Source organism: Nannobrachium achirus, assembly GCF_963921795.1.
Source record: "Nannobrachium achirus genome assembly, chromosome: 9".
Lineage (NCBI taxonomy): Eukaryota > Metazoa > Chordata > Actinopteri > Myctophiformes > Myctophidae > Nannobrachium > Nannobrachium achirus.
The window spans coordinates 24,152,738-24,167,443 of record NC_137818.1 but is presented as its reverse complement, the minus strand read 5'-3'; the positions used below and the strand labels follow the sequence as shown (position 1 = coordinate 24,167,443).

At 42.0% G+C, this 14,706-nt stretch overlaps 1 protein-coding gene across 3 annotated transcripts in view; it reads right to left on the bottom strand.

The window, feature by feature from the left end:
* mgll (monoglyceride lipase) overlaps nt 1-14,706 on the bottom strand; it is a 59,233-nt gene that overhangs the window by 7,634 nt on the left and 36,893 nt on the right. For all 3 annotated transcript variants that reach the window (XR_013962386.1, XM_080734325.1, XM_080734324.1), the window contains 3 exons: nt 4,268-4,378; nt 3,468-3,557; nt 1,134-1,349 (listed from right to left, as the gene is read on the bottom strand). Coding sequence is in view for 2 of the 3 variants with exons in the window: in XM_080734325.1 (XP_080590451.1) it covers nt 1,134-1,349; nt 3,468-3,557; nt 4,268-4,378 (417 nt within the window). In the remaining variant the exon portion in view is untranslated. The remainder of the gene's footprint in view (nt 1-1,133; nt 1,350-3,467; nt 3,558-4,267; nt 4,379-14,706) is intronic.

The window sequence follows — 14,706 nt, the reverse complement described above, 5'->3', positions numbered from 1 at the left end:
TTTATCCTACGTGGTTCATCCTACTTATGATGAACCACGTGACGTGGCTGGGCTTTAGAAATACCACTTCCTTCTCTAAAACCTCAGAGGAAGATGTATTTCTTCAGAGGTCACGCGGTCTCCTGCATCCCACTTGCTGTTCATTCAAACAAACGAACACTCACATTGTGTGAGGCAGTAGGGGAAGCTGCAACAAATTGAACTGAGACAGCCTTTGATGTTCCTATGAGACTACATGCACATAGCAACAGGAGGTGTTTACATTACATTGCGTTGTGTTTGAAATGAACAGATGTGATGATCGCTCTAAGGGTGTACTGCCGTGAACGTCACCTATGTGTGATATGACGTGAGGAAAAACAACTTCCGGATTCGATGGGTTTCCCTTGATGGTGGAGGGGTGAGAGCATAGTGCCTGAACGGAGAACGGGATCTAGTCTAGGGAAATGGAACTACTTCACCTCAAAAGGGATCTCCATATATGGTCATAAAACGGACAAGGACGTAATTAATTTGCAAGTGTGACATCAGCGATCTCCATATATGGGCATAAAAGGGACATCAAGCCAGAGCGTGATGTCAGAGCCGCAAACCCATTCTGTTAAGAGTGGTTCCCCTGACATCACAGTGACATCAGAGCATGATGTCAGAGCGACAAACCCATAGAACCACAGTGTCAGGCATGACATAGATACACACAGACAAGCTGTTTTCATAGTATAATCGTGCCTGATCGCAATTATGTTGGAGAATCACAATTTGTGCATAATCATCATAATCGTTTTGTTTGTTGAAAAATGTTCATACATTTTCAAACATTTAAAACAAAGTGGAAATAGATGAGCTACAACCTCACAACGCACCACAAGTATAACATTAATAAATATAGCCAAATTTGGCCGAGTACATTCTGTATTTTTGGCAATAATTTCTTTGTATAATGAATTATTTGTCAATATCTGGAAATGCTTAAAAGCCTAAATGCCCAAAAGAAAGGTATTTTTATTGATATGTTCCAATGTTCAATGCCAAAATTGAATCTTTAATCACAATTATTTGTTTGACAATTTGTTGTACAATAAAATGTCATGATCGTGACAGCCCTAACTGAGGTTGGTGCAATCTCTCGTCACCTTGAGTTTTTTGTCTCCGCTTTGGGCCGTGTCGTACATGAGCCTGGACCCTCTGATGTCACACAGCTTGTCTGCGTCACCGTGCAGGAGCAGGAAAGGCCAGGCAATGGATGGCAGCTCCTTTTCGATGCGCGCTGCCGCCCCCATCAGCTGCATGCCGAACGACACACGCATCCCTCCATGGAAGTTCAGCACATCTGCATCGTATGCTGCCACCTGGTTAGGGGAAAGAGTGGTGTAGATGGGGAGATGTTAGGACATGGTGGAGTATGGGGGAATGAATGAAAACAGAAGAGAGCAGAGTAGTGGAATTTTGAGAAAGAGGGGGAGAGTGAAAATAAAGGAGTGTGTAAGTGATGAGCAGTAGGAAGTAGAGAGATGAGGGGAGGATAGAGGGAGGGGGTTGGAGGATGAAGATAGGGTTGGAAAACAGGGTTGGAGGGTGGAGAAATGGTTAGAGAAGGGGGTGGAAGGTAAGACAGTTAAACTGCCAGTTAAACTGTGGGCCTGACCTGTGTGCTGAACACTCTGCCAACAGAGCTATATCAGAGAACAGTCTGTCATACATTATGTATATCCTACATGTCCTGTTGTAAAACGTACATGGACAAATGAGTCCTGTACTTTATCAGCAGTGTTAAATATTTATTGAATTGTACTGGGTTGTCTCAAATGAGTCCGGTACTTTATCAGCAGTGTTAAATATTTATTGAATTGTACTGGGCTCTACCTCCATACTTGGCAATAGCGCGCTTCCTAATTCCGATCTACAGTACTCGATCTCAAGGTATTGTGATCTGCTGCTTTGAGGAATGAATTCCAGAGAGGAACAGTGTAACTGTAGTGACCTCTCTCACAGCTCAGAGGAACATGAAACTCTGACTCAAATGACATGAGATAGGGAATAGAGCATGGTTAGCAACATGTTTTTTTTGCAGAAGCCCACTTACCTCCCAGTTCCCCAATGAAACAGACACCAAATAAAACTGAGAGGTGAGACAATAGAGAAGGCTCCACTCCATATTTCAACATACCAAAATTGTCAAGAAAGTGTGTCCGTGTGCACATACACACTAAAAATAAATAATACAAATAATATTCATTATTATATTAGTTTAATTATTAAGTGTAATTTACATTTTTGCAGTCTTTTTGGGGACACCGTTGGAAGCGAAAGAGTGGGTGGCCTTGTATGCTAAATGAATCCCAGTTAACTTTCACTTTTGTCTTGGAAGTTCTTGGATTTTAAAATAAATGAAAAACATAGCTGTGAATGTGAAACCGCAGCTGATGAAGAAAACTAAGAAACCACAAGGAAGTTGAAAACATTTCTGCAAAGTCAGGTGACAGATGACTAAGTTAATTTGAAAGCTGTTCATGACCTTTTCATTCCACGAGGGAAATTCAGTTTTCAGCTTCACCCAGCTGATTTTACACAGAGTACATGGAGGTTACAATGTTAGGACATACTACAGGAAATTCTAAAAATGACATTTTATCGCTGTCGCGTGATAAATTAGTCTTCAATGTTCCTGCCCTCTGGCTCTGAAAGTCTTTACAAGACATGTCCACAAGGACTGGAGTTCTCAGACAGTGCAGGTACCCACAGAGAAACACCAAGCTACACACACACAGACATGCACAAAAACAGAAGCAGGCACGTACACACTATTGTATAGTTGATGTACAGCTGTCTTTGCTTGTTGAACAACTGAGATCACAAGGGGGTCATTCTGTACGCAAGCAGGAATACAGAGACAGAAATAAACATGCATTGTACACACACTCATTGAGCTGTTTGCATACGCGCACGCGCGCGCGCACGCGCGCACGCGCGCACGCACGCACGCACACACACACACACACACACACACACACACACACACACACAGCTAGACGTAACAAAACCTCTGTGGTTTGGAACCCAGTCAAAGAGAATCTATTGTTGAACAATCTGTGACCTGGAGAATAAACATCTATGAATGGGTCCATGTACACAATAAAAACATACATGTGCGTGGCATGTGCGCGCGCACACACACACACACACGCACGCACGCACGCACGCACGCACGCACACGCATGGTTGATATCCATCTATTTTTATTGGTTCAATGGGTTCATCCCTGGAGACCATGTTTTGATCTCTAGCTTATTGCACTTGATTTCATAAAACCACTATAGCCTTACTTCCCAACATCTCTGCCATACCCTGCTTAGTGTTGATGTACTGACCTACAAAGTCAACACACACACTCACACACATCTCACACAAGCACACATACATACATGTACACGTACACACACACACACAGATATTTTCCATTGCCTCACCTGTTTCTGGTCCCGTGAAACCCATCTGGACTCAATGGTGCCCAGAGAGAGGCTGGGCAGCATATGGTTCAGAACCTTAGCCAGGAAAACCTACACAGTAGCACAACATATGCACATTTCATTAAAGTCAGGACACACACACACACACACACACACACACACACACACACACACACACACACACACACACACACACACACACACACACACACACACACACACACACACACACCCAGACAAATAACAGGTAAATAAAGAGACAAAATAGTAAAAGGGTCTCCAGATAGTTTCTTAACTAGAGAACTACAGGAGATCTGATGAGAGAAAGAAGGAAGACCGAGAGAGATCATAACCATTAAATTCTCTTTGAAGAGGTGTCCAAGTGTGTGTGTGTGTGTGTGTGTGTGTGTGTGTGTGTGTGTGTGTGTGTGTGTGTGTGTGTGTGTGTGTGTGTGTGTACGCGCACATGTGCATGCGCATTTGAATGTCTGAGTAAGTAAGTGAGGGCCAGGACTCCGGAGAGGAGAGGAGAAAAGAGGAGAGGAGAGGAGAGAAGAGAAGAGAAGAGAAGAGAAGAGAAGAGAAGAGAAGAGAAGAGAAGAGAAGAGAAGAGAAGAGAAGAGAAGAAGAATGAGAAGAGAACAATAGTAGAGAAAAGAATAGAACAGAAAATGAGAGTGATAATGGGGAAGAGAAGATGGAGGAATATAAGACAAATGAGATGAGAGAGTCTGTGAGTAGAGGACCGGAAAACAGAGAGGTGAAGAGTAGGTGAGAAGTGTGATGTGTTCCTACTGTACCTTGAACGGTGTGGCTGAGTCAGGGTTCATCTGGACCATGGGAGCTATGAGAGCCACTCCCGCAAACTCACTGGGCCTCTCACATGCTGTGAGGATGGAAATGGCACCACCCTGTTGGTAAAAGAATAATAAAATCAAACACACAGCTAAAACATGGTTCTAAAAGTCAAGCTCTAGAATAATAAATCACAGTGTAGTTAAGTTATGGATACCCAAAATGAGTTCAAAAAGTAGGTGAGGGGTTCTGAAATCAAAGTTCATTTGTCTAGTTATCAAAGAAAACTAGACAAATTAACAAATTAAAAATGAAACCATTAGAGCACCCGGGTGTCATATGGGTGATGTTTCTGGCCACCACTGTGGAGTGGTTGGAATCGGTCATGGTGCCCCGGCATGGCCGGACATTCCAACAAACCCAATTGACCCTCTTGGAATTCAAGAGGGTGTCAAGCAGCGAGTGGGAGCGGCACCAGGAGGAATACTGTGTTTCTCCCAATGTGCTACATCCTCACATGAAACTCCTCACTGTATGGTGAAAAGATCAGGAAGTCAGAGTGCGTGTGCGTGTGTGTGTGTGTGTGTGTGTGTGTGTGTGTGTGTGTGTGTGTGTGTGTGTGTGTGTGTGTGTGTGTGTGTGTGTGTGCGTGTGTGTGTGTGTGTGTGTGCATGTGTGTGTGTGTGGGAGGGGGGAGGTTATAGATGCCATTAGGAAGAAATTGAACCCAAGAGCCTAAGGACAGGACCAAATGTTTTAAACCTATGCCTGGAATAAGAACTAAGCCACACTGACATCTGCGGTCATGATTCAAATGATTTACTCCAAATGTGTAAAACCTTAAGAGATCTTTTAAGAATGGCTCTCAAATTTAGGTGAGGGGTTATTCGGAAAGAAAACCAGTTTGCGATGAATGCTGCACAATATGTCTTTTGTTTAAAATGGGTGTGAAGTTCCTCTGAGTTTCAGTATAGACATAAGTGGCAAGAGAGAGGGAGAGGGAGAGGGAGAGAGAGAGAGAGAGAGAGAAAGAAACACAACGGGACAGAAAGTCAGAAACAGGAAAGGGTCAAAAATAGGTCATGGAATGGGATTTGAACCCACGACCCCAGGAACATACACACATGTGTTCTAAAGCTGTGTTTAACATGAGCTGTAAGTCACGTCTTGGCACACTGTGAGCAAAGCTTTAGGGCTAGAATCTAAGCACTCAGGGCCAGGATAATTAGAAGATATTTGGCTGCCAAGAACTAATCAATTAGTCACAGTTGATTTTGTCCTGGTTTCAGCTAATGTGAGTGCACGCACGCACGCACACGCACACACACACACACACACACACACACACACACACACACACACACACACACACACACTGTGTGTGTGTGTGTGTGTGTGTGTGTGTGTGTGTGTGTGTGTGTGTGTGTGTGTGTGTGTGTGTGTGTGTGTGCGTGTGCGTGCGTGCGTGCGTGCGTGCGTGCGTGCGTGCGTGCGTGCGTGCGTGCGTGCGTGCGTGCGTGCGTGTGAAAGACTGTTGGGAATTTCTTGGCTAATTTGGGCTTTCTGTATTTTCTTTGTCTGGCATTTGAATATTCATCAGGTTGAGGCCAATGGCTGGAGAATTTTATGAAAAGAGACAATACGCAAAGAAGAACAAAACACTTCCTAAAAATATATTTCACTTTCTAAACGTGGATAAACACAAGTAAAAACGATTTACTTCTTCACAAAGTGAATAGGATTCCAGGTAAATATAAATCCTAGCGTCTGTCTAAACAAGCAAGCAGTATGTCTTTACATGTATATCTAAATCTATCCAAAAAAAGACAACGAGAAGGAAAAACAAGTGCTAGAGGGTGAGGTGTACTACAATGGAAAATAGTATAGGGAGTGAGCTCGTCTGCACTCTGCATGACTGAGGGGGCACGTACCTTTTAGGCGAAGCCCGAACTGGCGAAGTGGGGAAATGTCCGATACCGTAGCGATCTGGCGAACGTCTTCTGGACAGGGCGTTTATCGTGCGCTTGCCCAGGCCTTACGGCCTGGGCATAAATATAATGATTGCATTCACCACAGCTTCGTAACTCGCGCGGCGCTCCGCCGGCCGCGCGGCCCTGGCCCGCTCTTCGCGGCCACTCGCGCCTGCGGCGCTCGGGGGCGAAGAGCAGGACCAAGGTCCGCTGGCCTTCGCGCCGCTTGCAGTGTCGTGGACAATCGATTCGCCAGATCGCTACGGTAGGAGACAAATCCCCACTTCGCCAGTTCGGGCTTCGCCAGAACAGGACTTTCCCGACTGAGGAGGGGAGGTCATTCTACAGATTGGGAGAGTTTAGGACACTTGGAGCATCAAAGTATGGAGGATGTTTTAGGGAAGGAACAGACAGACTTCCTGTGTTAGCAACATGAAATAGAAATAATCATTCCTTAGCACATGCACGCACGCACACACACTGCATGTTGGTGTACTGACCAAAATAGACAGAAATACACACATACACACACACACGCGCACACACACAGTAGTTTTGTGTGTGAAAGACTTTGTTAGGAATTTCTTGGCTAATTTGGGTTTTGAGCATTTTCTTTGTCTGGCATTTGAATATTCATCAGGTTGAGGCCAACGGCTGAAGAAGTTCATGAAAAGAGACAATATACGCACAGAGGAACAAAACACTTCCTAAAAACATATTTCACTTTCTAAAGCTGGGTGTTACAAACACAAATATTCTCCCTCTCACACACACACACACACACACACACACACACACACACACACACACACACACACACACACACACACACACACACACACACACACACACACACACACACACACACACACACACACACACAAGATCCTTATGTCTCTCTCTCACGCAACACACAGACCTCATCAATTTAAGAACTAGACAGCAATGTCATTTGGCACACATTAGCTGGTCAGATAATCAGTTCCATATTGAGAATGAGGAGCAGATTGAAGAATGGAACGGAGCTGTAAACAACATTCTGATTCTGGGTCAGTACCGTGAAAATGTGGTCATCGAAATGTACAATTGGCATCAAATGGCATGAGCCCTAGTCAACAAACGACAGGGTAAATTGTCAGTTTATCATGTAAGTAGAGCACCAGTAAAAACCTTTTCACAAAGTGAATAGGATTCCAGGTAATTATAAATCCTAGCATCTGATGCTTTCTGAAAAAAAGAAGGAAAAAAAAGGCTATCTGAAATAACATTCTTCGTGTTTGTGGTTAAGCAAGCAGTATGTCTGTATATCTAAATCTATTAACAAAAAATATGCAACAAGAAGGGGAAAAAAGTACAAGAGGGTGTGGAAAATGGAAATGGAAAATAGGGAATGAGTATGCAATCCGCACAGTCTGCATTACTGACTGAGGAGGGTAGGTCATTCTACAGATTGGGAGAGTTTAGGACACTTGGAGCATCAAGACTTCCTGTGTTTCCTGTGTTAGCAACATGAAAGAAGAGTAAATGTATTTTAGAAGGTGGGAGTTCTCCTTGGACAATCGTTCCTGAGCACGTAGACACACAAACACACACACATAAAAGTCGTGTCCATTGGGTCCTAACTGAAACAGATGAGGCAGATCAGTGTTCTGGCTGCACAGTGAAGGAGAAAGAGGGTGGAATGTGGTCAAAGTGACCAATTAACATCTTAATCTTTCTGTCTCACACACATGACCTGCCTGCCTCTCTCTGTCTTTCATTCACTCAGTCAAACATAGATACAGTACACATGCACAGTTACACATGTGTGTGTGTGATATGACTTGTCTTCAAATCAATATGAACATTATTTTAAATCGCACCACACTATTGTACAAACAAGTACTGTAATAAGACTAGTGGATTATAAAAAAATCGATTTGAATTTGTTTCATGTCGAGTCCTTGTTATATATGATTTACATTTTTATTATCGCAAAAAACTCTGCTTCTTGATTAATCAATTAACCTACTTGAGCTAGATAGTCTGGTTCATACAACCACACAAAACCCCTCTGCTGTTAGAGGATGAATGGTGGTATTGTGTCCCCTTGTCAGCAGCTCTCCAATCTCGCTAGCCATTGTCAAGGAAAAGGTTGATCCTTTTCATTGACTACTGGAGCTCAGTTTTAACTCGAACTCAGTTCGGCTGTTCTTGAGAGACTAGCAGCTCTCTGGTTGAATAAGACTGTGAGGAGTTACCTAGAACACTGGTTCCCAAGCACTGGGTCGGGACCCATTTGTGGGTTGCGGACACGTTTTTATGGGTCACAAGTAAATGTCAAAACATAAAAAAATAAATAAAATAAAAAACTATTATTTTTCAAAATAATTTCGTGAATACATTTTAAAAAATACAAATCTTATGAAAAGAAATTCCATAAATGAAAAATCGGATCTACAAGCTCACAACGCAGCGCGGAGCGACGTGTTGTAAGTTTGAAGATCTGCTATTTTCACTAGTTTGAGTCCCCAGCAAACTTCTAATTTCTCTTCTGGGGGTCACTAGAACCAAATATTTTGAGATGGTGATTTTGGGGGTCCTTCACGTGAAAAGGTTTGAGCACCACTGACATAGAAACACTGTTTTTTCCAAAAAATCTTAGAAGGATTTGAAATATTCAAAGACTTGCACAAATTCTCACAATTTTTCAAAAATAGCAGATCTACAAGCTTGCGCGCTGTGAGCTTGTATATCTGCTATTTTTCAATAGTTAAAGCACAAAATAATTAGTAATTATGCGCTCCCAGTCTAAATGGGTTAAACCTCCTCCCACTATGAAGAACATTCATGGCGGGCCCGCAGCGAATCCTTGTACCCAGGGCCCAGAATTTGGTGGGACACCCCTGGTTGCAAGGAGTTGCATTGGTGTGGACTGGCCTTTAAGCCAGTTCTCCAACGCACCGATTTCAGCCTGACGGCCAGTCGGAAAGCGTCTGAGATGAGGACTGTGGACCTCTAGGCTGCTACAGTGCAGAGGCAAGCCTAAATAAGCCAGAGACATTTTCCCGACATAGTTTAATTGGGTGGTATTCTCCTTTAACCACATGAACCCTAGGGTCTGTATTCTGGCTAGGCATGTCATAATAGACACACAATGGTGAAAATAGGCGAACATTCGAAGAAAATAACAGTTCTACCAGTTCACACCACACAAACCTGTAATGGGTTGTTTTGTTTGTTCAATTAAGAATGTTCTCTCCAGCTCTTTAATCCAATTTCACCCAAACACTACCCATTTATCAGCATCAATTTTACCATGTTCCAATTCCAATTTTGTCTGCGTGTCATCCACTTCTAATTTCACTTATTTAGCCTGTAAACTTCATGACTGCTCTCTTGTGATTGGAAACAATGGGCAACCAGGGTCTCTCGCTAAAGAGATGGAGAACCCTGTTACTGACGAAACACTGTATTATGATTGAATGTAGATCCATTTACGCTAATATAGGACATACACAGCTACATTGGACCGTAACAGTTTATATTAATCTAGCACAGACAGATCTAGGTCAGATGTGGCTACATTGGACCTTAATAGTTTAGGCTGATATTGGGTTGGATTTGGTGATGATGTGTATGAAATCCTCCTCCTTGGTTTCTGAGTATGATACAGGTGGCTACTGGCTACCATTTCTATATTTTACAATTTATTAATGCAAGATGGATGCAGGATAAATGCATAAAATGTTAACAGTGTTAATGCATAATAACTAATTGTGTACAGTAATAACGCAGGATACATGAATCTAGCAACATCTAAGCTAAATCACAGCCTCTCCAGGATGTTATCACTGGAGTGTCAAGGCATTTAACTCCCAGATGGCTTTCATTGTCCTTTGGACTTACGTCATACTATTTCCAGTCAAATAGAGACTTACAGAAACAGAGAGAGCGGGAGGAACTGACTGAGAGAAACACAGGATGAGGTAAATGAGGTCCTGCGATAAGAAAGCTATTCACTACTTTTATTATGGTAGACACGCACACTATGGGTGGTCTGTGTGAGATAGGGTTGCCCTGGTTTTCAGGTCAAAGAGATGGATTAGGAAATATAGCTTTATTATGTGAATTCATGTCGCATTGAGATTGCCACATTTTGTTTTATTTGGCAAGAATAGGTGTGGAAAAAGTCTCACCTAAAAACAATAGGGTGAAGAAAAAAAAGTTTACCCCAGTCATCTGTTGACTAGGTTTCACAACGTTTACGCTGATCTCACAATAAACCCTTTTGTAAATCCCGCCCCATTCTGCCCTGTTACTATGATGGGACATTAACCCTGGGCAGATTGTTTTTATAGTGGAAGTGGATGGGATTTTTTTTTCCCTTCATAGCCTCATTACAGCTATATAAAGTACCAAAGGAAAAACACCTAGGTGATATTAATAAAAAGGGAAGACAAAGGTACAGTAGTTACATTGCAAAACAGGGGGTTTACCCGAAAATATATGTTTTAATTTGTTTAATCCCAGTGGGACAGAATCCTCTTTGCAGATTCTTTTATAGTGGTAGTGGATGGGATTTTTTTTCCCTTCATAGCCTCATTACAGCTATATAAAGTACCACAAAAAACACATCTACGTGATATTAATAAAAAGGGAAGAAAAAGGTACAGTAATTACATAGCAAAACAGTAGTTTTCCCCCGAAAAATAAATGTTTTAATTAGTTTAATCCTCTGGATCAGAGATAGAAAGAGAAGCGCATTGCATCTTGGGTACTAGGAAGAGGACAGAGAGAATGTTTCTCCTCACATAATAGGCTGGCTTTTCGTAATTCTGCCCATTTAAATTATATGTACCCAATCGTGACTCTTAGACCATTGATAAGGTACATGTGAACTAGTTTGTTGAAGCTTATTCGTTATGATGAGCGAGATCGCTTGACGCTTGCCGTCGCTATCACCGTACCGGCCGATCTCCGTGTCGCGCACTGCGGACAGTTGTTGAAAGCCACATTCAATATTCTCCACTGCACAAACTCCACCCCCGATAGCAAAAAGTGAATGTTTTTTTCTGGTTGGCCAGTCAGGGAGTCTCAGGGACCAATCAGAAGGCTGACAAACGGTCTATTGTACATCACTCTGGATAAGAGTCTAAATCAATTGTAAATCATGTTGATGGATGATGAAGATGATGAACAGACACACGTGAATAATGATTTAAAAACTCAACAAGGAAAATGATAAGGGTGCTGGGTGGCACAGTAGTAAAAGTCTATACGAACAGAATTGGCCCATGTTCAGAGGAGGAAAGCTAGGCTGGGAGGAAGATATTTGTCCCTGCACATACTCCTACGCTGGGGGGCGCTGGGGCGGCCCGTCAACAAGGAGAGTTGGGTGGGAGGAGTAGGATGAAGGCTCTACGTCCTCCCAGTGGGGGCTCCTCACTGGCAGGTGAGCCAGTAGGATACAACAGCATTTAACATAAATGATAAAAACAATAAAATGAGCGTTTAGGGATTGGAGTATATAAATGAAAGTAAGAACTTAAGGATGAATGAAAAGACATAATGTACAGAAGTATGGATTTAAGCAAAAAAAGAATAAAATATAGAAATATAAAAGTGAGGACAGAAAAGAAGATTAAGGAATTATGAAGAAAAGAAAAATACATAAAGGGGGAAGAAACGTTTTGTAGCTTATTTTCCAGTTCAGGTTAAAAACTAGAGCCAAAGACATGGCAGGCTGCATAAGGCAGGTACACTGTGATGTAAGGAACGCAGTTGCAGCTAATCAAATCAATAAGGGCTTCTTCCTCTCCTTGAACAGTATTTTGTATCCTTGATATGTATTGTAATAACAATGTGCTAATAAAACTAAACTAAGGGGCTGTGTTAGAATTAGGCGTGTCAATACCGTCTATGCTTGCACACTGACACACCTGCAGTAGATTAGAGTTTATCATGATTGATTATTTGTGACGTTATAGAGTAGATCATGTATTCATTGATTATATTAATATCTAGGTGACGTCTGTATGATGATACTAATACTTGATAGTTAGGAGTCGAGAAGTCTTCAGTAGGCCTCAGTAACTATTGTTTTGGTAAAGCCTATCTTGTTATGGTACAGCTCGTTCCAGAGGCCTTGAAGCCACAGTATAACTCTAGTGTTTGACCATTCTTCTTGGCAGAACTCTTTTACCACTGTCCAGAGTGTTAATTGTACTTCTGTCCATGATATCATGTTATATATAAACTTGACCACACACCACCTAATATAATTGTCTTGTCTCCTCATTTTCTCATGATTATTGATTGATCTGAATTCCACCACACACCCATGGCTCTGGGCACATAAATCTAGTATACCAATTATTCATTTGATTAGCTGCAACAACGTTGCTCACTAGCCTGACATGTTTTAAATCTGCTTGAGCTTTTACCATTAACTGGAAAACCAACTACAACCAAATAGGGTTTCATATCCTTAAGGTCCGTACATACAGAGGGCGAATTGGCGAATAGCGAATTAGTGTATAATTTGTTTAAAACCTTATAAAGTCAATGGAAGCATCCACACCAAACGCGAATTAAAAAAAAGCGAAAAGACGTCTGTTTTTTATTCGCCCTTGTGTCGAATTTAGCGAACATTCGCTGGTGAACTCCTCTCTCTCTGTATTAAATCAAGCTCACTCTATCCTACATAAAGAGAGAGAGAGAGCAAGGTCGAGGGACCTTCCATTTGCATTGCTTTTCCGTGTCTCTCGTCGGTGTGGCTGCTTGGGAAAAGTACTTGAATTTCTACTGGTAAAACTGTAAAAGCATGGTTTATGTATAATTTAGCCTATATAAAATAAATCGCTGGGTATTAAATACAATAGGATCCGAAATGTAGTGGAGTAGAAGGAAAGTACTGGGAATTGGACTCAAGTACAAATACCTACAAGTACAGGCTACTCAAGTAAATGTACTTCTAGTTACTTTACACCACCGCTGCGAGCTGCCAGTCTGTGACTGAAGGGGGAACGGAGCGGAGGGGGAACGGTGAACGCGTGTTGTCTCTTCTGTGATGTGATGGGTTGTGTGCGCCGGTGAAGACTTCTATTCTTCTTTTTATTATTTAATAGGCTAACAACCACGGCCAGGTCATCATCACTTGAGGATGTAGTTTCCATTGTTTTATTTGTTTCCCTGTCTGTTCTCCTCTCTCCTCTCTCTCCTTTCTTCTCCTTTCTCCTCCTGTGGCTACAGGCAGATATCACCCCCTCGTATTTAGGCGAATTAAGCGAATATTATACGCATATTCGCGTCGCTTTTTGGTGTGTATGGAAAAAGGCGAATTCTTCGCCTTTTTGGTTCGCTTATTCACGTCGCTTTCGCTAATTCGCCGGTCTGGACAGAGCTTTAGACTTAGACTTAACAATGTTTAAAATATGACCTGATTATTAATAATGTACCGCAGTACCTCTCTTTAATAACCAATAAACAAGGTTCATCATTCTACATATAAAAAAGTTTTCAGGGACTGGGATTCAGGCATTTATAAGTGTATGTATGATTTAGTACTTCCATGGTCTGCTGATGTACTGATGAAATATGAAATGGGTGAATAAATGATAATGATGTGAAGGATTAATAATGTGTGATCCTCTCTGGGCTGTACAACGTAACATATTTTCAGTTTAAACACACAAAGATGATATCAATCAATCAAGCCACATTTTGAGAAGAAGAGAAGTGAGTGTGGGCAGTATAAGTGTGATCCAGTCTGTCCAGTCCGCTTGTTTACAGAGTGAGACTTCTAACCCAACATTGGTCCCTGTCTGGGAGCACAGTGTAAATGTTTGGCTCTGTTTTATGCAGGCAGTATGTTGTATGTAAGCAAAGACACACGCGCACACCCACACACACACAGCTTGTTCATTTTAAGTGCAATAATATGTGGGTAGTGAAGCCCTGCAACCCTCCCTGATAGAAACAGTGCTGAAGGCAGCTCACCACATGTGGTAATTGTCCTTAAATAAAAAGGCCATTCACATCTTTTGAAACAGATGTGATCTGAATGAAAAATCATACTGTAAACTATGTACTGCTTTGGAAGGTGAGGCTTTAATGTTGAATGCAGTCTGATGCTTTTGTGTGCCTTTCATTCATTTGATAAGAAACACCTGCCTCTTACTGTCTCTTACTCTGCGATGAAAGGCACCCTAATGTGATGTAAAACACTCTGAAGGACCTTCATCAACAACTGATTGATACTTGTTCACCCGTGCAAGTAAAAAGATGCACAGTAAAATCTAAAAAGCTACACTGTAACCTATCCCCTTTACGGATCCATTTCGCACCATTTCTACTCTCAGAGTTATAAGGATTTGGATAATATACTGTGAAATCCTTAGTGTTCATTTACTGTAAAGGGCTTTGGTGTGCAAGGCTGTGCGGAATTTTTTTCCGTGCAAAAAAAAAAACGTGTCTGTGAGCAAAGCCCTTAA